Consider the following 25687-nt stretch of genomic DNA (forward strand, 5'->3'; position numbering starts at 1 on the left):
GGGTCTTACCCTTCGAGAGCTGCTGTTTGTACAGGATCATAAACTGATTTATCATCCTGAAGCTGCCTGGCCGGCGTCCCTCCGTCTGTGTATTCTGAGATGTGCTACGTCCTAGTCTCCCTGGTTTCCATGTGTTGACCCTAAGGGGCAGGGTCCAGGGAATCACCAGGTAAACCTTCCCTCCACCCAATCCCTGTAGCTTTCATCAGTAGCTCCCAAGCATTCCACTTCTCCCTGTAGTAATTCAACGCTTAGGATCTGTTGGCTCATGCCTATGCTTAGAGGATATTTTTGCCTGAGGAGTTGATCTGGCCTCCTGGAGGTGTGCCCACTAGTCCTTTACTAGAAATTGAACCTTATGCATTCCAGGCTGTCTTCAAACTCACTATACAGCTTAGGATGACCTTAAGGTCCGGATTCTCCTGCCTCCACCTCCTAAGTGCTGAAATCACAGGCATGTGCTACCGTGCCAAGTTTGTGCGCTGCTGGAGGATTGAACCTAGTGACTCTTTTGTGTCAAAGAAGAACTCTCCTGAGCTTTGTCCTCAGTTCTCACCATCACCTCCCCTCCCCTGCCCCCAACCCCCAGTCTTCTGGTAACCTTTGTGGCCTTGGTTCATTGTAATGATTCCAGCCCCATGGCTTTGGTGGTTCCTCAGCTCAGGAGTTTATTTTGATACTAAACAAATTTAAATTGAAACCAGTGTCTGGGATTTGGTTCAAAGTTTATGCACCCGTGTTCAGTGACTACTTCATTTTTTCCCCCTTACCTGCTCTGATCTGTTTAGTTTTCCCAATGTGCTTAAACATGTCCTTCTCCCTGCTGCCAACCCAATAAACTCCCAATACTATTCGTGGTTAATCAATTTTTAAAATGCCCCGAGGGGGCCTGGGAAATGGCTCAGCAGGGAAAGTGCTTGCTCTGCAACATGAGGGCTTGAGTTTGAGTTTGGATCCCCTGCATGCACAGCAAAACAAAGCTAGCAGCATGCGCCTGTAATCCCAGTGGTGGGGAGACAGAGAGGTTGTGTGTGTGCTGGGGGGGAGGGGGCTCTGGTCATGTAGTCTACCCAGAACCGTTCAGTGAGAAACCATGTCTCAAACAAAGCAAGCTGGAAGGCAATAGAGGATGACAGCTGACACTGACCTGTAGCCTCCAAACGTGCCCACTTAAGTGTGCACACCCAAAACACACTCCACGTGCACATACAAAATTTTTAAATGCCCCCTGCTGTGGAAATTTTGACACAGTGTTTTCTACGTGCCAGTCTTCTGATTTCCCTTTCATATACATACACAGAAGTGTTGCAAAGCTATGTGCCACATTCAGAGACCACACTGGAAAGTGACGCTACAGGCTTCTGTGGCCTGTCTGAGTGCAAATTCTGATAGAATTATGTCCGTTAGCCACATATTGCAGTTCCGGCCTTCAGTTTCTAGAGTTCTGAGCTATGCTGTTCTGGCTGAAGCAGCCACTCTCACAACAGCCACTCCAGCAACAGTCTTTCTTGCAGCAGTCACGGTAGCAGTAGTCAAGGTCGCCAGGAGCCACTTGTACTGACCTCAGCGCTTGGATCATTTCACTCCTATGCCCCACAGTGGCTCAGCTGGCTCGGTCTTACTTCCAGTTAGTTGAGTTTAAGAGCTTAATCCAGTGGCTTTCCACCGGGCCGGGTGGCAGAACTACTTGAGGGAGTTTTTGTTGTTGTTTGTTTTTGTTTCAAATCAGATACTCAGCCCTTGCCACAGACCTCTCAAGGACAAACTGCAGTGTCTGTGAGCGGCCTTCTGGGTGACTGAGTCACCGCTCAGCTGAGCACGGGGCATCCATGAACTCAGCCACCATTTGGTCCAGCACTTTGGATTTGTGTCTTTTGGAAACTCACCTGGGGGTAGTAGCATTCTTTCTAATTCAAGATCAAAGCACGTCATCTATTTCATCTTTAAGTCTCCCCCATTTTGTTTCCTTGATTTTTGCCTTTCTATTTCTGGCCTCTTCCATTCTGTAACAAACCCTCTTCAATGTGCTTGTCAATCTGTCATCACAGACTAGGGGGTTCCAGTCAAGGTGCTCACTCTTCCTCCCACACTGTCCAAGAAGAGTCCTAATTTCTTGATTGCATCAGTTCAGCCATGCTGTTCTTGTCACCTGGGCTAGCTTTGCAGTTAGTTATGAACGGTATGTTTACCTACAACAGTTACAGATATCTACCCAGAATCCCTTTCCCTTTGTTTTCTTCACAGAGCTCCTGTACATCTGAGATTTAATTTCCATTCCTCATGCCAGTGATTGGTTCAGAACCCAGGTCAGTCGGTCCCGGGTTCCGAACCAATGAAGTGAATGTGGTCCAGTGAAGGCTAATGGGATTAGGGAAGGTGTTCTAGACAGTGGTTCCCTCCATCCCTCCTTTCATCAATTTCTTTTCTTTGTTCAGAAATAAACCCATGGGGAAGTACCCCCGTTTGACATCACGACTCTGAGGGCGAAGGGACAGGCCTTCTTCAGAGCAGGCTACCAGAAGTGGCATTTCTTCTGCCTTTGGGGACCGCTCAACGAGAAAAGCTGCCTTGATAGCTGCAGGCAAGGAAGGCAGTCTAGGATGGCACTGACACCAAGAGTCCAGAAGAGCTGAGGATGACATGAGGAAAGGAGGGCGCAGCCGCAGTGTTAACTTACCTTCTCTTGGTTGGAATGTCCTGTTCTGTCGCTGAACTGAATTTACTTTTATTTATAGTCACTGTGCCCGCTGCCTACAATACATCCTTCAACATGCAACAGGTAAACACAACTCAGGTTCCTAATATTTTTATTTTCTGTCCCTTGTGAAATTATCACTCAGCCTAGATAAAGAATTTAGAAATATTACTCCTTGGTTTTCCTCTAGGAATTAATTTCTTCCCAACACTTCCTTAATATTTCAAACATTGATAAAAGTTAGAGTTTTTCTGAACTCACCGGCTAGTTTCAATAGTTATCGGCATCTTTACATGTATTTGTTTTGTCTGTTTTACACCTATACTTCCCCAAATCATTTGAAAGTAAGTCTTAGGAACCATTAACATACACTATAAAATTTAAGATTTCCTCAGAATCACCCAGTAGCCAATTCCTAGCCACAGTTTTCTATTTGTCCTGAAAATTGTCTTTGTAGCTTTTTAAAAAGCAACCTAACAAACCAGGAAGATGAGAGCTGGTCCTTGTATTTGTGCTTTCACACTTCCCAGTAAGTCACTGTGATAGTTTTTCTTGGTCTCCCCTTCCTGATACAGTATTCATGATGTATTGATTAGATTCTGTACTAGGCATCGGTTCCCTTCATTCCTCCTTTTATCAATTTCTTTTCTTTATTCAGAAATAAACCCATGGGGAAGTACCCCCGTTTGACATCACAACTCTGAGGGCGAAGGGATAGGCCTTCTTTACAGCAGCATTCCAACTAATAGACAACAGCTTTCTGGGAAAGCTATGGAAATAACTGTTGCAGGCGAGAGCTGACCAATGCTGCTGGCATACATGGCACATGCCACTTTAACCTAGTAACCCAAACCAACTTTTCAAACACTGAGGCATTGCATCACGCATGTCTTGACATGACCCAGAGGCAGGCAGAGCATGGTCTTTTTAGATTGTCTGAAAAGCTTCATAACCGCAGTCTAACTATGAGAGAGCCTCAGACACGCCCACGTGGAGGCACAGTTCTACGAAATAAGGGCCGGTGTTCTTCAAAGTATCATGTTCTGAGAAGCTAAAGAACGATCCTATTTTGGAGGAGACTGAGGATGTATGACAACCAAATGAAGTGTGGATCCCAGGTTTAGACTTGGACCAGAAAAAGGACATTAGTGGACAACTGGTTAAGGATGAATTAAGATATAAACATCAGTTAATAGAATTGCGTTAATTTTATCTTTTTGTTTTGATAACATTATAGTTGTGAAAGCATTAGGGGGATTTATGGGTGGTGTAGACACTGAACACTTTCGTAAGTAAAGCAGCAGCATCTTAAAAAACAAACCTGAGTGAATCTGAAAGCTTCTATTTTGGACCGGTTAATTTGAAGTGATCAAATGTGAAGCTGGGCTAAGAAAACACAGGTGCCTCAGAAACCACAGTGCTGATTCTCACCTGAAAGCCTCTGTCCTCTCACGAACACACTCCCATTCCTGCTCAGCTTGGATTTAGAGTCCGATCCAGAACGCCCCAGGTTAAATATCGATTTCCACTTCTTTGATTTGCTGGAAAGCTTTCTCCTAAAATAACCGAGCCGTACAAGTTAGTGGTGCTTGGAATCGCAAGGCAGTGTTTTATTTTGAGACAGGGTCTTTAGGTAGACCAGGCTGGCTTGAGCTCCTGGTCATCTCTGCCATGTTGAGAAGGAACATCATAGCTGTAGTCTCAGTCATGAATGGCTCTGGTGTTTCTAGAAGTTTCCCTCTAGAATCCAAGTTGTACCTGACTTTAGCCTGTCTGGGGATGCCCTAGGTGATCAAACAAGATAAGGCAAAGAAAGCCCCTTCTCCTCAGAACTACAGCTAAAGTCTATCAAAGGCAGGGGTGGGAAGCAAACATAGGCAGCTGTCAGCGGGGCAGTCAGAGATCACAAGTGAACACACAGGGCTGAGATCTGGTAGGAAGTCCATGAAGCACTGTAGTCCTGGCTCTTCAAACATGCAGGTTTTTTGTTTGTTTTTTTAAAGAGGAGTGTGCAGGCCAGAGGTGGTGGTGTATGCCTTTAATCCCAGCACTAGAGAAGCCAAGGCAGGTGAATCTCTGTGAGTTCGAGGCCAGCCTGGTCTACAGACTGAGTTTTAGAACAGAGCTAAGTAAAGAGACCCTGTCCCAAACAAACAAACAAACAAACAAACAAACAGGAGCAAACAATTAAGACCATAAATCTCAGTTCTGTGCTTTCTGCCCGGTGGCCATATGGCTAGGATATGTATTGGGGAGGTGAGGTCTGATTAAAAACTCAAAATGGAGGGACAAGAAACTGGGCCGGTAAAAGAGTCTGTTTTGGTACAGCTGGGGAGAGCTATGGTTTGCCAGCTGGGGTCAGCGGTCATTGTAAAGAAATGGGTAAGGGCAGGCAGGCCTCTTGCTCAGTCTCCTACCAGGCTGCTTGGGGATGGGGATGGGAATGAGGGTTAAGTGACACAGCATTGGGCTGGCTCCTGAGAACCTGGCACCACCAGGGGGCACCACAAGCCCTGCTTCAGATCCAACCAGCCATCGTCGGGCATGCAGTTCAGGATGAAACCTTTTCCCTACGTGGCTCTCACTGAACACTGGGTCTCGGTTTTGGCATGTCTTTATGATCCGTCGGAGACGAGTTTGCATACTTGTTGGTTTCTATCAGACTTGGCTTGATGGTCTAAGCACTTAGCCTTGGGGTGTATCGTATAGAGGAGCATATATTTAGCTTGGTATAGTGCTGTGGCTGAAAGCAGAGAGAATGCAGGAGATGGTCTCTCTGAGGTACCTACCCTTCCTCATCCCTGGGAGGGAGTCTTATTTGGTATTGCTTTAGAGAGGGAGGCTATGTGTTTAGTTTTAAAAAGGTTCGATCCATCTGCTCTAGGAAACAGAGTGGTTCCCCCACCCCGGCCCCAGGAAAGTTCAGGTGTGTCATGCCTACAGCGCAAGCCTTCTGTAGTTACCAAGGGTAGCCGGCTTCTTCCTCTCTGAACGGCTTGTTGTCTTGGGGAAGAGACTGACTCACTAAACAGAAAGGATGACACCATCCAATAAAAAAGGAAACAAACAAAACAACTGTACCTTCACCTACTGCCTGCTAAAGGGTTAGGACTCTTGCCCCAGTCACGATGGGGGACAGTGAGTGGGTAAAGACGAAGGTTGTAGGGGAAGAAGAAAGAAAGAAAGAAAAGACCCTGTGGTTACCAGTGGCGGTTTGTTTTGGAAGGAAGGATTGGGGAGCTGGCTCGGTCAATAAAGTGCTTGTTACTCAACATGAAGGCCTGAGTTGGACCTAAGATTCCAAGTGAAAAGAACCACACAAGGAGGCACATGCTTGGAATCCAGTGTCTGGAAGGCAAAGGCAGGTGAATCCCTGGGCTCATGGACTACCTGGTCTAGCCTATTCCACGAGCCCCAGGCCAAACAGGTGGTTAGCTCCCGAGGAACAAGGAACAAGCTGTCTCCTGGCCTCCACATACATGCAAACCTATGTGCACATGTCCACAAGAACACACACACACAAATGTCTGCATATAGACAGACACAAAAGGAGTAAGGTGTGTGTGTGTGTGTGTGTGTGTGTGTGTGTGTGTGTATGTGTGCGTGCGTGTGCGTGGGCTTCTGTGAGTGTGGCCATCCCTGGCAGACTGAGAAGAAGCAGGAAAGCCAGACATGTCATCCCCAAGTGCTGCCACCAAAAACTCTCTGACTAGAGTGGCCCCACTTGTCAGCTTGCGACACTGCATGCCTTTTGCAGTGTCATGTAAGGGTTGAGGTTATGGCGAGGGAGGCAAGTTTTCATTTTTGGCAACTCACTTTTGTAAACTTCAGGCCTGTTTTGTCTACACTCTGGAGAAAGAGACCCAAGGTTCGTCTGGGTCTTTGGTCAGCAGATAAGAGCTCACAGTAAATCTGGGGCGGGGGGGGGGATAAAAGGCATCACCATGGACAGTGGTGAGAACTGTGGAGACGGCGCCCTTCTAGAACATTTCTTTGTGCCCTACCTGGACTGCGCCCCAACCCATACTATTATTACTCTTGTTCCCAAGACTGGACACCTCCCCTCCTTTTCCCCCTCCACCCACAAAGCCTTCAGAATTCTGTGAGAATGCCGATTACTTGTCTGGTAACTCGAGGACTGTGTGGAAGAGGCTGCCCATGGGAGGGACAATCTCCGGCAGGCTGTTCTCTCGTCTTTCCTTCCGAGCAGGGTGATTTGTTGCCAGGCTTCGGGCCTGAGCCTCCTCCAGGCTTACCAACTTCATGGGCAGGGACAGAGCTGGCAAGGTCAGGCTCTTCGTGATGGTGCGGCTTTCTGTAAAGCAAAGAAATGAGTCTGGCTTGGGAGCAGGTTGGGGCTCCTGGCTTAGATCTCTTATCTCTACCCCTTCCCCTTGAACTCCTTGACAGGGGGCCGCATGCCAACTGTGGCTTGGGCACAGGGGAGTCTGGGGCAGAGGTTGCACATAGGAAACTCTCAGCTCTCCTGCCTTCAGTGAGTGGAGGGCATCAAGGGGCTTCCGGAAGTGACTGCTTTCTGTACTTTCCATGGAGTGACTGTTCATACGCTCGTTTGTCCATTTCACAAATATTTATTGAGCACTTACTGTGATCCAGGGTTACAGCAATGGTTCTTTAATACTGAAAACTCTGCTAAGTGCTTTCGTCAGATAAGAGTGTGGCTTAACTCAGCTAAGATAAAGCAGGAGGCTGTTCCCAAACTCCCTGTTTGCCTCCCCAACTGAGGAACACACGCTCTAAGGCCATGGCTGGCTGGAGACTACTTTCTCTAGGCTTCTGTCTCTAGAGGCACAGGTCATTAAAAGAGCGTACTATTCCCTCAGAGAGAGGTAGCTTTTCCTCAGTACATACTCATCTTTCAGTGCTTATCTTATTAGCCAGTTGTGCCTCCTCGGTGGTATTCCTTTTAGGAAGAAAGTGATGAAGGCGTGGTTGATGTACAAGAGTCTCTCTTCTCTGCCAATGGTTCTTAACTTGAGGCAATTTTTGCACACCCTTCCCTCACTCTACCAAAGGACATCTGGCAGCATCTGGAGACATTTTGTTTTTTACTGGCCCTGAATATTCTACGAAACCAAGGATGACTCTGAACTTTGAACCTCCTGCATTCAACTCTATCGTGCTATGATTACAGGTGTGTGACACCATGCCTGGCTCTGGAGAGGTCTTCTCTTCTTCTTCCTCCTCCTCCTCCTCCTCTTCTGTCTCACTTGTCCGACACTTCTTCTGATTAAAAATTAATATTTATATGTATATGTCTGTGTGAGTGTATACCACGTGTGTACAGGAGCCCCCAAGTGGCATAAGAGGGTATCAGGTACCCTGGAGCTGGAGCCACAGACAGTTGGAGGCTGCCGGAAACCGCCTCCAGTCCTTTGGAAGAGCAGCGAGTGCTTCTTACCACTGAGCAACCTCTCTAGCACCCTGAGGACATTTTGATCATTACGAATGCATGTATCACAGAGAGCAACACACAGTGGTTGTCACACAATATGATACTCAATCAAATCTACCCCCCCCTGACACCCCCCCCACACGTCATGTTTTATTATTTGCTTGAATACCAGCGCAGGCTGGCCTCAAACTCTCCATGCAGCTGAGCCTGACCTGGGGTGCCTGCTTCCCCTTTCATATCCACTTATTTGGGGGAGTCTACGGCTGGGGCAATGGGGGAGGCTAGGTTTACAGGGGATATGCCAGTGGGGAGCTATTACCGTCCTGCTGTGGGGCCCCTGGAGCACCTCCGCTGAAGATTTGATCAGCATGATTCAGTATGAACTCGATCACCACCTGCTGGACGCGGACTGCCAAAAAGGCGGCATCTCCATTGCAAATAGTGGCTTCGATTTTTTTACACCTGCGTGGAAGGAACATATTCGGAGTCAGTCTGCCTCCTAAAAGGGGGCGGCGGGACCAATCGGAGAGTCTCCCGGTGGTGATGAAGCCGAACCCAATGAATGACTGGATATTACTGTCACATGGTCTGCATGACAGGACTATAAACACTGCCCACAGATGTGCAAAAATGATTTCTCTACTTCAGGGCATTCCTTTCCACCTTTACCCAATTGTCCCATGGGTCAAGTGATCATTTATGATTTTCATGAAGCAGCAGACTCAGGTTCGTAGCCACCTGCAACCTCACCACAGCCAAGAGAGGTCCGTGAACTCCAGGGACCAAAAAGGCCTTTTGAAGAAGTGGGTAACACACAGATACGGCCATAACTTTAGCCACACTGGGATGATAGCCAACAAATGCCTCTGGAACCAGAGTTTCCAAGCGAGCAGGCCAAGAGCTCGAAATCTTAAAGGCAGTTTTAATTCATATACACTATAAAGACATCACTTAGTCATGGGTCTGTCGACCAGGGCTTCAGCTTTGAAACACCCAGGCTTTGCTTCCATGTGTGGGCTGTTCTGAGCCCGTGGGGAGGTAGTTACCTGAGGAGGTTTGGGGCCCACACCAAGGCCAGGTTCCGGGCGTGCATGTTGGTCTTGCTGCTGAATGAAGCGATGTGGGCCAGGTGCCGGATCAGGTATTCCAAGGTCCTGAAAGAGTGCATTCGTTTGTCTGACTTTGGCAAAGTAAGAAAGGTCAGTGCCTACGTGAGGTCTGCCGCTTGAAGGTCACATCCAAGCTGGGACTGAAGAGTCTCTACGTTATGAACGTTGAAGGAGCACTGGGAAGAGATCACAACTGAAGAAGGTAGCTTCCTTGACTCCAGGGCCACTGACTCAGTTTGGGGACAGGTGTTGGTGCTGTCAGATGTCAGCGGAGACCACTGGAGCAGGTCGAGAGACAGGAACAGGGAACCACGGACGGCAGGCCCTGAGCTCTCAGTAACAACTCGCTTCTTTTCCACCCTGGGAAAATTCACCTCCCCGTGATCCTCAACTAGGGTCTCGTCTCGACTCTTAGAGGACAGCCATCTTAGCTACAGGTTTACTAACTAATAGGCTCTTGCTAACAGGCCCATTTCACAGACCAACATTTGCCAATCCCAGGAAGTTCTCTCTAACACTGCATCAAACCCCACCGACACTGGGAAAGTTAGTACCATTTGCGCTAACCTGTGAGACCAGAAAAGATGGGATGGTGTCTGGGTTAATCCTTAAGAAAATTTTTTTAAAATGTACATTGGTGTTTTGACTGCATGTATGTCTGTGTGAGGGTGTTGGATCCCCTGGAACAGGAGTTAGAGACAGTTGTGAGGCGCCATGTGGGTGCTGGGAATCAAAGCCGGGTCCTCTGGAAGAGCAGCCCGTGCTCCTAACCACTGAGCCATCTCTCCAGCCCATCTGGGCTAACCTTAAGGAGCCAGTAGACATAACAGTCAGTGTTCATGAGTCACAGTCACCCCCGGCTTTAAGGCCGTCTGGGTTTCCAAAGGTTCGTTTGTAGTATAATTCTGGGTATGAGGCTGGCTTGTGTGATTGCAGTGGCTTTCTTTGGGACTCCGATGAGTGCCCTGCCAGTGGAGGCAGGTTGCTCTTGGCTGCCAGCGTCCCTGGTCAGACACCCACTCGTTTTCAACCGCCTCCAGGAAAGCCACCACCTGTTTGCTTCCGATGCCACACCTCCCCGCCTCCTCCTCCTCGATGTTTATTTACCATGCCAGGTGAATGTTTATCTCTTACCTATAATGGGGCGGGGGGAGCTCCTGGATAACATTCTGGATTCGGGCCAGCTGGCCTTCTTCCGGGCAATGAGATACTGCTTCCTGTGGAGAAGAACAGGAAGTACCCGGTGAGCACCCAGGAGCCGGGACCCTGCCTGCCTGTGCTGTTCTTACTCAGAACTCAGGTCCTTCGGCCTTATGACTGCACCTGCAGACCCTGTTGGAGAAGCCTTCTTATCTGGGGCAGCAGCCCCCCAAATGCCCTTTCTGAGTTTCACTGAGTCACGTGTCTTCCATCTGTATGCACACGGGAGGGGAGGAGGAGGGCCTCCGTGTGTCCTGTGTGACAGAGAGGCAGCACAAGGCACAGATGTCAGGGGGCTCACGTCCACTCAGCCCCTGTGGATGTGAACAGCTCCTCACTTGTCACCTAGCCTGTCACTATTCCGTGACTCCCGGTCCTCAGCTGCTGCCTGTTTTAGCTGCCAAGAGGCAGAGAAGACGAGCCTTTCTTATCGGGGATGAGGGTTTTGTCCTCAGGATCTGGTGGCCTTGCCCTGATTTGCTATCTGCTTGTTTCCTGTGTGGGCATTTTGTTCCCGTCAGTCCAGGGCCTCGCAGGGGAGGCAGGAACACCACGAGGACAGCGTGATGACAGGCTGGCTCACATCCATCTCTGGCTAGCCCGAGGCTGCTGCCTGACACCCGACGATTCTTCGATTTCAGCCCTGTTTCCTATCTTGGGACTATATCCTGCCTGTGTGTGATGATTAGAATGGACGGTCAGCTTGACAGCATCTAAAATCACCAAAGGGACAAGTCTTCTGGCAGGCCCTCGAATGACTATCTAGATGAGGTTAACTGAAGCAAGGAGAAGCACCCTAAATATGGACGGTGCCATTCTGTAGGCTGGGGTCCTGTAGTTACTAAAAAGGTGTAACAAAAAGGGACAGCCGAACACAAGCACTCTGTTTCCTGACTCGGTGCAGCGTGGCTAGCTGCCTCCTGCTCTCGAATCTGCTTTGACAATCACCAGCGGCTGCGATATAAGCAAAAAAAAAAAAGGAAGATTCAAACCTGTGGGCTTTGTCCACTGTTGACACACATTTATGCTGCCACCGTGGCGTACTGGGTGTGGCTTAGCAGCACAGCATTTGCTTAGCATGCGCAAGGCTGTGGGCTGGATTTCCAGCCCAGCAAAACAAACAATCCAACAGAGTGCCGGGTACGGCAATGCGCGGCTCGGTGCTGACTGCGAGGTTCTCAGAAGGGTGAAGTAGGAAAGCCATGAGTTCGAGGCTTGCCTGGGCTATGGAGTAAGTTCCAGGGCCTCCTGAGTAACACGTCAAGATCCTGTTTCAGAAACCAGTACGTTTATTATTATGGTTTGTGTGTGAGTGTGTGTACACATGGTGTTGAGGTGAAAGTTGAGAATAGCTTGCCGGGGTTGGTTCCGTGATGTGGACGCCAAGGATCAAACTCAGGTCCCTGAGCTTGGCGGCAAGCACCTTTAACCACTGAGCCATCTCACTGTCCCCTGTCTTAAAACTAAAAAAAAAAAAAAAGAGGTTGTGGCTCTAGCTCAGCGATAAAGCATTTGCTTACCAAGTAAGAGGCCTTGGGTGCAGCCCCTGGCACCACGAAACAGAATCCCAGCAACAATAACAAACACCCACACTTACACTCTCAGCCATAATAGTTTTTAGACACTCACTGCTCACTGAAAGCGGAAGCCAACTAACTTTCGGGGACACCCACTGTCTGCTGGGCCCTCCCCTCGACCACCTCTACTGTGTATGTTCTGACTTAAAAAGAATCCAAGGTCCTGCCTGGAACTCCCTCCCCTCTCGCCCCGCTCCCACACTGCTCCCACGCTGGACAATGTTATGAGTCAACGTGCTCCGGCTCCCTAGATCCTGACTTGTTTTTAAATTAAAATCTAAGGCCGGCATACAAAGTGACGGGGTTCCTTTTGGTGTTTTAATTCTCTGTACACACTGGCCCCGGCCAGAGAACCACGTCTCTTGTCTTCCTATGTCTGTCTCTGCCATATTCCCTTTGAATCAGGGTCTCTCGCTCAGTCTGGAACTTTGCGGTTAGCCCCAGAGTCTCCCACATCACCCCACAGGTGCCCGTGTCTTTGTCCAGTTTTTATGTGGGTGATGAGGACCAGCACTCAAGGCCTCAGCGTGGGCATCAAGTGCTCTTACCCACTGAGCCGTTTACCCAGCTCACAGCTTTTTCAATGGAACTAAAACATATCTATCTATCTACATATCTACATATCTATCTATCTATCTATCTATCTATCTATCTATCTATCTATCTATCTATCTTCTATCATTCTATCTCTATTCATCTCTGCCCATCTCTATCTACCCATCTATGTATCTATATCCTCTCTCTCTCTCTCTCTCTCTCTCTCTCTCTCTCTCTCTCTCTCTAATTTATATAGGCCCACTATTTTAAGATGGCAGCCAGACATCTCAATGTGAGGAATTTGAGCTGCCTCTCCCTAAGAAGGGGGAAATGTGGTTTGGAGTGTCATTGTCACAGCTCTCGCTCTCTGGTGGGTGTTCCTGCTGTGAACGAGGCCAACAGTAGCATCTGTTGCCCTCTCTGCTTTTTGGGATATACAAGATGGAGGGACAGGCATGTGTGAGACTTCTATGAAGGAGCCCCACACCTAGCTTTTCTTTCCTGCAGCATTATTTAGAAAACAGAATGTCAGGGACCACACTCCCAGCAGGCAAGGAGAAGCTGACAGGAGAAGGGAAGGTGAGCCCTCCTGGCAGCCCGGGCTACAGAATACAGCGTGGATCCTCACGCTTTGGTTCTGTGGTGGAAGATTCAGGAGGCTGCAGGACTGTCTCTGCATAGCCAGGACCAAGCTCCGCAGAACTTCGTACCATTCCCCTCTTTACAAAAGGTTTCCAGCACGGAATGTCGGGGCACTTGCCAGTAATAACAATGGAAAACTGAAAGACGAATTTGGGGAATAAAAGTGCAGGTGGAAATAGCAGCCCTGACGGAAAATTCCCTTAATATTTTAGGAAGCAGCTTAGTCACTGTCGTTCTCTGGAGCAAAGGGGCAGGCTAACCCCTGATGCTTGCTGGGCTCAGTGGGAACCACCTCTTAAGTCCTTAGCCACAGCCTCTCCCCACCGCACCCTCGCCCTAGCCAGGAACTCACTTTCTTTTTCTTTCCATTTAATTACTTAACCAGACATAAGTCAGGCAGGCCTTGAACTCACAATCTTCCTGCCTTAGACTCCTGTAGTTGGTATTACGGGAGGCTGACACAAGCTTGGCTTAAATCCTCATTTTTTTCTCCAGGAGGTGGGGGTCTGGTCACAGCAAATTCAATTTTAGTTTGTGTTCCCCAATTAAGACAGCAGATCCCATTGTCTGGCAATGTGGGAAGAGAAGCTGAAATTTTACCCACCCCAATCTGTATGTGTGTGGGTGTAGGAACTGGAAGAGAAAGATGGCCGACTTGGCTAACATTCCAGTCTCAAAAGGTCTGGGGTGAAGCTGCCATCACTTGTTTTCTCCATCGCTGTCCCGATGATCACCCTCCTGAGCGATGATGAGCCAGGCAAGGCCAGGGCTCTCATCCTGTCGGGTGGTCCTTGTTCTAGGTTTCTATTTTTCAGAAGCTACCTCTGTCCTACAGTTCGGGCCCTCCTGCCCAGACACCCGCCACCCCTGAGGTAGCCTAACATAAACAAGACAAAGGGCTTTCTCTTCCATATTCACCCTGGGATCTATTAGAATATTCATTCATATGTGTGTGTGTGTTTGGTGTGTGCGTGTGTGCAAGCAAGAGGAAACATACAAAAGTTGATTTTTCCCCTTCCACTATGTGGGCCTGGGACAGCAGTGTTCAGCTTGTGAATCTCCACCTTTTTTGGGGTCAAACTACCTTTCCGTAGGGATCGCATATCAGATATTGACGTTATGATCCATAACGGTAGCAGGATTACAGTTGCGAAGTATCTATAAAAATAATTTATGGTTGGCGCTCACCACAACCTGAGGTCGCAAGCATTAGGAAGCTTGAGAGCCACAGTACTTAGGTTGTCAGGATCAGGACCCTGCGCCTTTACCTTCTGAGCCACAGGGACCCCTGGCTACAGTTTCAAGGTTTATCAATTACTTAAAACTTATTATAAACCATTTTTAATTAAATTAGCAAACACCATAGCTAGGTTTTGTTTTTTAAAAAGTAATGATCAGAAAAAAATTACAGGAAAAGGTTCATTTTTTTCCTTGGAACCGCAGACCTTCAGTCTCTGGGGCAGAGTTGCGGTGTGGCTTCTGGATGGTGTTGGTGAGTGTGTTCTTATGACACACCGCCACTGTGCTTGTTCAGTGCCAGGAACTGGTCTCTCATGTCCTCTCGAGCCCAGCCTCTCCCCAACCCCAGGCCAGGGCCCTTGGACCTGCTGTTTCTTGTCACCCACTTCACCAGATAGCGATATAATCTGCTCCCTCACGTTATCCCTGTCTGTTCAGATTCTGCCGCGTGGAGGGGACCCTGGTGACCCTAAAATAGCAGTCAGCATCCATCTCTATCTCCCCAGCCCTGAGATATTTCTCTTCATGATGTTTATTAACAGCTCTCATGAAACATTGGCATATTGCAAGAGTTTATCGTTGCTCTCTCTCCATCTCTCTCTCTCATTTAAAAAGAACTTTCAGCCAATTACATCTGCAGGCCCCAGGACTACGCCTTCCAGCTGCCTGCAGAAAGTCTTAACAAACAACCGCTGAATGGAATAAACAAGCGGGCGAGTCAATGTTTCACATTATGCCTGAAAACAGCAGACAGCCACATGTGGGTGACACCTTAGGGACGGTACCTCCCCAGGAGCACTCTCCATTGTGGTGAACATTGTCTTGCTGGGGTCAACTCTTTAACCCTGGACTCCTGGCAGGATGGCCAACCATCTTGGTCTCCCCAAAGCTGAAGGTTTCTGTGGACACGCGTCTTTCACATGTCTTAGGAGATTTATTTTTTATTTGTGTGTGTGTGTGTTTGCCTAATTTATTTGTGTCACTTGTATGGAGGTCTTTAAGCAGCCTAGAGGGCATGGGATCACCCTGCAACTGAAGTTATAGGTGGTTGTGAGCCCTGGTATGCTCTTATCACATCCACAGATGTAACTGGTACTGGATGGCCAAGCCCGCGTCCTTCCTAAGAGTGGTGGTGCTCCTTTCTGTGCATCCCTTTCTCCTCCTCCCTATTTTATTTTTGAGTGAGTGTTAGCGCGCACATGCGTGCCCACGTGCAGGCGCCCATGGAGGCACGAGGTGTTGGATCTCCTTGGAGCTGGAGTTAAAAGTGGTTGTGAGCTGCCTAACTCAGGTGCTCTGAAAGAACTGGACACCCATAACTGCGGAGCCACCTCTCCAGACCCAAGGAGGCTCCAGTTTCAAAACGGTCTCTGGCAAGCCAAGACAGTTGCCTCCCAGCTGCCCCCTACGCCGTCCCTGTAGCCATCTTGAGCTCACAACACACTTGAGTGGGTAATTTGCCCCAAGCCACATTTTGGGTGACTTGTGTGAGCCAAGACTTGTGAGCAAACATTCGCTGAATAACAGCGTTTCTCCGTGTAGCCTTGGTTGGCCTGGAATTCTCTTCTGTAGACCAGGCTGACTTTGAACTTAGAGATCAGCCTGCCTCGGCCTCCCGACTGCTGAGATTAAAGCCACGAGCCACCCTGCCCCGCCTTCGGTAGTTTTTAATTCCACAAAGGAGACCGGTATGTGAAAGGACTTCATGGCGGAGATGGCTCAGGGGAGCCCCAGGCCCCGTGTAAAATCTGGAACTGACCCATAGGTCTGGAATCCCACCACGGGGATGGAGACGGGTGGAGGTTGCGTGTCCCTGGAGCCCTCCCGGATGCTAGTGGGCCTGGTGCAAACGCTTGGCGAAAGACTTCCTCAAGGGAAAGGAGAAGCATGACAGAAAGCTACCCAAGACCTCCCCCCCACATTTACATACACAGGGGCAGGCAGCCCCCTTCTTCTGGAAATGATCCTGCTACCAATGCAATAAATACTTAAAGCATTATTCGAACTGGTAACTTTCATTTGAGTTTAAGAATTTTAACTGGATCAATGAGAAGAAAATTTAAGTCTTTCCTAAAATGTTGCTTTTCTCTCTCTCTCTCTCTCTCTCTCTCTCTCTCTCTCTGCAGAGCAAGGTACATTGAATTAATTGCTTCTAAAGATAACCAGGTTCTGTGTCCTGGAACATGGAAAGGTTGCTTTATTTGAGAAAAAAAAAAAAAAGAGTGGTGACTGTTGCAGCTGGGATTAAGGTCAGACCTTGAGTAGCGGGATGATCCTAGAGTCCCCAGAGCACCCCCAAATGTAGTTTATATCTGTCCTCACAGGAGGGACACAGAGGGAGCACAGCCAGAAGAGAACTCGAGGTGACCCTGGGGCAGAGATTGAAGTGTACAGCGGAAAAATCCATAAATGTCAACAGCTATTAGAGCCAGGGGAGGCAAGGAATACTTCTCACTCCAGGGCATCTGGAGGAGGCGCCCTCCCGGAAACCTGAAAGCCACCTCATGACTCGTTTCCAACACCTTGACACGCTCTACAATCACTGGGAAGAGAGTCTCCAGGAGGGACTGTCTGGATCAGGTTGGCTTCTCTGTGGGACACCCCCCCCACCCCATCCCTAGAAACAGGGTCTCACTACGATGTATATCTGGTTGGCCTGGAACTCACTGTGTAGACCAGGCTGGCATCAAACCCAGAGAGATCCGCCTGCCTCTGGCTCCCAAGCACAGGGATTAAAGGCGTGCACCATTACACCTGGCATGAAGGGCTCTTCTTAATTGAGGGGATGAAGACAGTTCCTGAATGTGCTAAGCACCTCGGGTACGTGCAATGAGAGGGACAATTTGCAGGAGTCAGCTCTCTCCTGGCACCCCATGAGTCCTGAGGATTAAAATCGGATTGTTAGGTGTGGTATCTAGCACCTAGGCTTGCCTCCCAAAAGCCTCTAAGATTCCTTTTTTATGTTTTGTTTTATTACTTTATATGCATGGGTGCTTTGCCTGAGTGTGTCTGTGCCATTTATGTGCAGTGCCCAAGGACGCCAGAAGAGGGCACCAGAGCCTCTAGAACTAGGGTTAAAGTTGTGGCCTTAAAAAACAGCGCTAGGCCATGTGGGTCCTAGGAATCGAACTCAGGCCCAAGGGAAGAGCAGCCATTGCTGTTAACTTCGGAGCCATCTCTCCAGCTCTAAACTGATTTTGTCAGGCTACTTTGTCATAGCAACAGGAAATGAAACTAGGGCAGTTTGTGGTAATTTGTTACAGCAGTCACGGAAACTAGTTACTTCAGAGCTGAAAAAAATCCCTTTATTCTATTACTTAGAAGGGATCACTATCAACCTACTAATCCAAGAAGCAGAGAAGAAGGTGCCTCCCTCCCGCCCTCCCAGCCCCCAATACCAGCACCAGCATGCCTTCCTATGCGCTTGCAACAAACTGTTTTCTTCCTATTCAATTTCATGCAGTGCCCAGGGAACATTCTTTTAAAATGTATCTTTTCCTGTCTACACACAGTTTTCGGACAACAGATTTGTCATTTATTTATCTTCAACAGTAAAGATGTAGCTACTCTCCAAAAATTTGGATGTTAGCTATAATACCGCAACAAATATAGTGGAACCTCAATTATCTGTGTTCACGTCTAATTATTTCTCTAAAACGGAGTCCCAGAGCTACTGGATTAAAGAGCATGATGCTTTTCGAACAGCTTTCTGGGGCCGCCCACCTAATTTACATTTCCAGTAGAAGATTGTCAAGAGTAGGTCTCCTCACAGGCTTGCCAGCGTGGAATGTGATAGCCACATTCACTTTGAAGCGACCGAGATACACACAGATTAATACAAATAAATCTTGAAAAAAAATGTAATGAAGCTTCCAATTTTGAAATGCTAATTCAGAACATAAAAAGGCTTCAATAAAACATTTCCCTGGCAGTTGTATCTGATATATTGCTCTATTTAGGGCTATAGTAAACCCTTAAAAAATTCAGTGAGTCACTATGCTGAGACTCATGGCTGACCTTTGGGCAGAGTGCAGGGAATCTTATGAAAGAAGTGGATAATAGTAAGACATGGAGAGGACAGGAGCTCCACAAGGAGAGCAACAGAACCAAAAAATCTGGGCACAGGGGTCTTTTCTGAGACTGATACTCCAACCAAGGTCCATTCATGGAGATAACCTAGAACCCCTGCACAGATGTAGCCCATGGCAGCTCAGTGTCCAAATGGGTTCCTTAGTAATGAGAACAGAGACTGTCTCTGACATGAACTGATTGGCCTGCTCTTTGATAATCTCCCCCTGAGGGGGGAGCAGCATTACTAGGCCACAGAGGAAGACAATGCAGCCACTCCTGATGAGACCTGATAGGCTAGGATCAGAGGGAAGGGGAGGAGGACCTCCTCTCTCAGTGGACTTGGGGAGGGGCATGTGTGGAGAAGGGGGAGGAGGGCGGGATTGGGAGGGGAGGAGGGAGCTACAGGGAGGATACAAAGTGAATAAAGTGTAATTAATAAAAATAAAAAAGAAAAATGTAATGAGCAAATATATCTTTCTGCTAGCTTGCACAAAACTGTTTCTCTGAATTGGCTTTGGAAGTCTTTTGTTCATTTATTAGGTGCAGTGTTAATGTATGCTTCTTTCTCTTGATAGGCAGTACTTCTCTACAAGCAAGGAATAGGGATCTCCTTGTCATTTTATTAAGAGTCTGTATTCTTCACAGACAGTTTCATGTAGCCCTTGCCGGCCTCCCATTTGACGCAGAGCTGCTGCCGGTCCTGAATCCTCAATCCGTTGTCTACACCACCCAGTGCTGAGGTTACAGGAGGGTGCCGCCATGCTCTGATTGAGAATGTGTGTGTGTGTGTGTGTGTGTGTGTGTATGTGTGTGTGTGTTCTATTTTATGGGGCTTTTGCCAGCATGTACACCTGTATACCACATAGTTGCCTGGTGCCTGAATAGGTCAGAAAAGTGTGTCAAATCCCCCTGGAACTAGAGTTACAGATGGTTGTACACCAACGTGTGGGTCCCCTGAAGAGAAGCCAGTGCTCTTAACTACAAAGCCATCTCACCAGCCCAAGGGGAATAAATATATATGTAATATATAATATATATAATTATTCCATATGCATAAATGTGACATACACATGTATATTACACATGCATGTATTTATACGACCTCTCCATCAATCTAAACTATTTTTCTGTAATTATTATTTTACCTTTTAACTTTAATCAGCGTATTTTTTAGTATAGAAAAAGATAAGGCCCAAGTGGTCCAGTTTGTCAGATCTGTTATTTTTTCCCCTTTGCTTTTATGGTAAGGGCGTTCTTCAGCACTTTGAGACCTGCTACATGGGAGGAAGGAAGGCAACCGGCTTCCCCCGTCCTTATCTGACTCTCAACACTGCTTGCGGACCCTGTCTGGCAGGGCCCTGTTGTGTTACTCAGTAGCTAAGGCTCTCAGAACCTGTCTTTGAATGGTGTGTTAGTGGTGAGGGGAATTTTAGCCTGTCTTCCTCCCTCTGAACAGTATGTATCTGTGAATGAGGGACAGTAGCACCTGCTTCATAAGGTACTGAGTAAGATCCTCATGGGTTTATAACCAAGTGGTCCCTCGCTACAGGGCAGCTATTATCATCGTTAATGTTCTTTTTCCATTAACATTTTTAATCCTCTTATTAATCCCATTAGGTAGTATTTGGCTTCAAGTAAGTTAAACAGAATGTGAAAGCATAATAGAACTGTTTGCACATCCCTGAAGGCTTGCTTGCACCATCATATTCATTGCTGCGGTCAAAGATACCCACTGAAGGACGAATTCTGTAGCGCAGTCAACATCACTAGGTCCTACTTCCGTAGGAATTAGTGATCAAAACAAAGCATGGCCATTTTGCTTTTTAGTGTCAATAAACTGTCTAAATTCATGTCATTCCCTTCCGTCAGATAAAAAGTTGACAAAACGTTGCCTTCTAGTTTTTTTTTTCTTGTATTTTTTTCTAGTCCCTGTGAGAGGACTACAGATGAGCATTGTCAGGATAGGAGCAGGGATGGGGGTGTGAATTTTGAGCCAGTTTTGACAGAATTAGGAAGAAACCATTTCTGAAGCTTCTTCTCAAGAATTCTCCATAGCCATTCACAGCTCTCCATTAGCAGCTACAAGTGTCTGCGGTCACCAACATTTATGATTAAGTTTTCGGGTGCTTTGGTCTATTTTTCATAAGATTCAATGTATTCTGTGGGAGACCTTATGAAAATTAATATACACCAGAGCTAGTGCCACAGTCATATCATTAAGATAAATACCACTCTTGAATTTTTCTCCTTTTAAACCTTTTAAAAGAGTACTTTTTTTTTTTTTTTTCTTAAAAATTACTTGTGGTGTTTGTGTGTATGTGTGTGTGCACTCAAGTGTGCCTTGGCACATGCGTGCAGGTTGAGGGACAAACTGTGGGGGTCGGTTCCATCTCTCTACCACGCTGGTCTCAGAGACTGAACTTGGGTTGTTAGTCTGAGTGGCTGAGGCCCCTCATCACCTCAAGCTTGCCTTTCTTTCTTTCTTTCTTTCTTTCTTTCTTTCTTTCTTTCTTTCTTTCTTTCTTTCTTTCTTTCTTTCTTTCTTTCTTTCTTTTCTTCCTTCCTTCCTTCCTTTCTTTTTAAGATTTATTTATTTTTATTTATATCTATGTAATTGGTTTATTTGCATTATGTGTGTGCAGGGGACCCAAGGAAGCCTGAGGGTGTTGAGCCTCCTGGAACTGGAATTACAAGTGGTTTTAATGACTGAACCCTGACTCGTCCTCACTAGCCCTCCCAAGCCTTTCTTAAAATACACTTGTGTATCTCTCCCCTCCTCCCACTTTACAATTCTCACTGTGGTCCTGTTCGTATATCATTGAAAACACTTAATTCCACTGTTTTTAGGTTTTAAGCTCAAGTCCTGAGACTAATTTATTCATTTATTTCTGCTTGATTCGGAATGAAAGAGATTTTCACGTGGTCAAAGTTTATTGCAGGATGTTGAGAAACGTCCTGGTTCTCCAGTGGAACCTAGGTCTGGTCGGTTTCTTTCTCTGCGGTTGCTCACTCAAGCAGTCCCCTGTGCCCTGCCTTCAGCACTCCGCTGGCCTTGCAGAGATGCGTGGGTGCCCCATGAACCGTCCGCAGTGCTCCTCTGGGTTGTACTCATTTCTGTCCTTTCCAGACTAAGTTCTGCGGTCTAGTATTTCAGGCGACTCCATCCCTCTCTGCTTTCGCTTTCCCATTAAACCACCTAGTCTATAATCTACCTAAGCAGGCAGATGTGTTATGTCATATTTTATGGTTTTTTTTAGTAATTTTTTAAAAAAGATTTATTTACTTATTATTTATACAGTATTCTGCCTGCTTGTACACCTGCACGCCAGAAGAGGACACCAGATCTCATTACAGATGGTTGTGAGCCACCATGTGGTTGCTGGGAATTGAACTCAGGACCTTTGGGACAAACAGCTGGTGCTCCTAACCTCTGAGTCATAAATATAAAAATATAAAAATATTTTATATTTTTTAATTCATTAAAAATTTTAATTAACATGATTGGTATGAGCTTTGATCATAACACTTTCAAACAGCACCTGCTCCCGTTGAGCCTTTGTCCTCTGCCTCAGCCCCCTTTTCTCCTTTCACCCACCGGAGACTCTTCTCCATCATCTCACATAGTTCCTGGTACCCTCCCCCACGTTCTGCACACCTCTCTTCCCCTCTCTGGGTTTACACTCTAGTTTCCTGGCCTGTCCCCCCCCCCCCCCACGCTGTGTCCTTGCAGCTTGGATACAGCTGTTCTGCTCTTGTGTCAGGAGCCCACCGGCCTATCCCATCCTCTCCCCACCCGCCCAGGTGCTTTTCCGTGTCCTTTCTCTTCTTGGCTTTCCGACCTCGTCTTTTGATGTTGGGGGGTGGGCGGTGAGCTCTGTCTCCCTTTTCTACCGACAGGCCTCTTTCCCCAAGCCCCCAGAGCAAGCACAGAAGGAACTCTCTTTTGAAAAACGAACCATCACGGTGTGTACAGCAACACCGGGGGCCTGAGGTCCCTGCCCTGCCTCTGCTGTGTGACCTTGGACCAGCCACTTCACTTCTTCGGCTCTCAGTTTTCTCCCTGTACAGGGAGGCGCGGTCAGTTGAATAAACACAGAAATAACTTAACCCAGTTCTCAAAACAAACAGCGTCGTTCTGAAGATCCAGGGAGGGCACAGTTAGCAAACAGTCCCGCCGCCCTCCTCCCCTCACCTCGCCTAAGTCCACCACTGCGCTACGGTAATGCCAACCAGCTGGTGAGTGTGTTATCATTCTTTCAGTGTTGAGACGGCCCCTGGCCGGCCCGCGCGTCCCTGTCCCGCCCGCTAACCACGCTGGAAACGCAAACACTCACGGTGAATTTCTCATAGAGCTCGTAGGTCAGGAGAGGGTTGGGCAGCTCCCTGAAGTACAGCTTGCACAGGGAGCCCACGCAGTGGATGTCTTGGAGGTACACTTCTCGCGTCAGATCTGGACATTGATCTGAGCCAAACTCTTGCCTGAAACAACACAGACGAAGACATAACAATCCCAGGGCACACGCGCTTGGGGCAGCAGCTTCCTGGAGGCTTGGGGTGAAAAGAGCCTAACTGCTCTCTTCCCCTCCTCCGCCCCTTCATCCATTTATTTATTCGCTTTACATTCTAACCGCAACCCCTCCTTCCATCTCTACATCCCACCTTCACATCTCCCTCCCGCAACTCCCCACTCCCCTTCCCACTTCCACGGGTACCAACCCGCCCTGGCACATCAGGTTACAGCAGGACTAAGTGCATCTTCTTCCGCTGAGGCCAGACAAGGCAGCCCAGCCAGGGCAAACGGATCCAGAGGCAGAGACAGCCCCCTGGTCCGGTTGTTAGGGGACCCACATGAAGACCAAGCTGGACATCTGCTACCTCTATACTCTTGACCTCCATCCTACTCTGGGCACCAGGAGGCGGTTGGAGAGACACCGCTTTTGGAGGCCGAAGCCTTCTTGGAGGTTGGCTGTGACTGGAGGTCAGAAGACTCATTTGCAACCAGGCATCCCCGTGGCACTGTATCTGTGCCTTGGCCATGGGCACCGGGATGGTAGAAAAAGCTTGCCAGAAACAAAGCCTACCGAGATTTCAGTTCTTCCAAAGCATTACTCAAACTGAAAACTCTATTTTAGCACTGCAACCCTAAACTGGGAAGTGGGAAGTGTGGTGAGGTGCAGCCAGCCAGGGTGGGGGTGGTGGTCAGGTGTTTTCACTCATCTCCATACTCATGTTACAAACTCGATTCATCTGGACGCTCAAACCCAAGGTTTGAGGACCTAACTCAACTATCTCTCTGACGCTCAGCGGAACCTTTAGTGGTGACTCTCTCTGTCACTCATGCGCTGTGACGGTCTTAGGGGGGTTCAATGTGGGGTTGCAGCTAGGCATCTGCTGTTTTCTTTCTTTCCTTTTATTTCATTTTCGTTCCTTTTGCTCCATGTTGTTTCAAACAGGGTCTCATGGTGTAGGCCAGGCTGGTCTTGAACTCATGTCATTACTCCTTCAGCCTCCTGAGTGCCATCAGCTCCAGTTTAGGCTTGGTGTCAAATTAGAAACTATTTCCTTACAAGGTTACATGAAAGCGCTGCCTTAAACTGTACATACTTGTAAACTACAAATATGGTTTAATTTAATTTAATTTAATTCTGATTCGGGGTTTCTCTGTGTAGCCTTGGCTGTCCTAGACTCCCTTTGCAGACCAGGCTGGCCTCGAACTCACAGAGATCTGCCTGCCTCTGCTTCCCTGAGTGCTGGGACTAAAGGTGTGCGCCACCATGCCTGGGGGACAAAAATGGTTTTTAAATGTTAAGTTTAACTTTTGATATAGAAGTTAAGCTTCTAAGTGTAGTCCTTGGTCAGTAAGGTAGTGATAAATCCCACAGGACTCTGAGAATCAGCATTTTCAAGGCAGCGCATTGCCTACTTCTAGTCTGGCTCTGCCTCTTCAGAGAGGAGCAGGAAGCTCTCCAGTCCTGTAAGAACCTGAAGGCAACTCACCAGCCTCGAGAAGAGACTGTGCCAGGAATCTGTGGACACACATGAGTGTGTTTCTCTGAGAGCAGAAGAGAAGACTCTAGAATGCATTCATTTGTTTTGCCCATTTTTTTTTCCTGGTCAAGGCTAAGACAACCTCTAAATGAAAAAGACTCGCCTCCTACCTAAGTGTCTTTCTGGGATGCCAGCTTCGAGGTCATGAGCTTCAGGTAAGAGTCAACCTCAAAGAAATACTGCTGGGAGTGAGGCTCAGTGGAGCACTTGGCTCAAAAGCTCGAGGCCCAGGGCTGATCCCCAGTTTAAAACAAACAAAACAAAACTCGCTGTCAGTAAAATTCTAAGGCATGTTTGTGGCACGGATGCTGGCACACACCTGTAATCCCAGGACTTGGGAGGATGAGGAAAGAGAATTGTGAGCTCACAGCCAGTCAGGTACAGAGTGAGACCCTGTCTTAAAACACAAACAAACCACCCCGCCAGCTGGGTGTGTGGGTGCACACCTTTAATCCTTGTTCTTGTGAGGCAGAGACAGGTGGATCTCTGTGGGCTTGAGGCCGGCCTGGTTTACAGAGTGACACCCTGTCTCAAAACAAACCGAGAGAAGACCCCAAGAACAGCAACAACAAAAGCACACTTGCAACTTAAATCACACAGATTCGTGAAAGCATAGTGTTAGAGCATTTGACTAGCACACACAAGGCCTTGGGTTCGTCACAGCACCACAGTCTTTTTTCTTTTTTAATTACACTTTGCTGGGTGGTAGTGGTGCATGTCTTTAATCCCAGCACTTGGGAGGCAGAGGCAGGCTCACTCTGTCCACACAGTGAGTTTGCCTGGCTGCTTCTTATCTTTTTAAATGAGATAGGATAAATCCACACTATTATAAATTACTTATACATCATTCATTAAAAAAAAATTAGTGGTGTATGGAGGAGTTGGGAGCCACATTTGTCACTGATTATATGTATGATTGTATGTCACAGGACAACTTTGTGGAGTCGGTTCTCTCCTACTTACGGTAAGCTCCAGGGATCAAACTCACATCACTGGGCTTGGCCAGCAAGAGTCTTTACCTGTCGAACCATATCATCGGCCCCAAGAAACTTAACGATATCAGCATCAATCAGAGAAATGTTCAGTTATGCAATCATCTAAACTACTAGGAGTGTATCCAAAGAAAACCACCTAAGGGCCTCAGAATTCTGAG

At 47.7% G+C, this 25687-nt stretch overlaps 1 protein-coding gene across 2 annotated transcripts in view; it reads right to left on the reverse strand.

Moving 5' to 3' along the window:
• Positions 1–25687, reverse strand: part of Arhgap31 (Rho GTPase activating protein 31) — a 110091-nt gene that overhangs the window by 15214 nt on the left and 69190 nt on the right. For both annotated transcript variants that reach the window (XM_060370393.1, XM_060370392.1), the window contains exons 3-8: positions 22821–22965; positions 10355–10437; positions 9158–9265; positions 8431–8573; positions 6815–7010; positions 4127–4251 (exon numbers count right to left, since the gene is read on the reverse strand). In XM_060370393.1, coding sequence (XP_060226376.1) covers positions 4127–4251; positions 6815–7010; positions 8431–8573; positions 9158–9265; positions 10355–10437; positions 22821–22965 — 800 coding nt within the window. The remainder of the gene's footprint in view (positions 1–4126; positions 4252–6814; positions 7011–8430; positions 8574–9157; positions 9266–10354; positions 10438–22820; positions 22966–25687) is intronic.

This window comes from Meriones unguiculatus, chromosome 17 (assembly GCF_030254825.1).
Source record: "Meriones unguiculatus strain TT.TT164.6M chromosome 17, Bangor_MerUng_6.1, whole genome shotgun sequence".
In the NCBI taxonomy this organism is placed as follows: Eukaryota; Metazoa; Chordata; class Mammalia; order Rodentia; family Muridae; genus Meriones; species Meriones unguiculatus.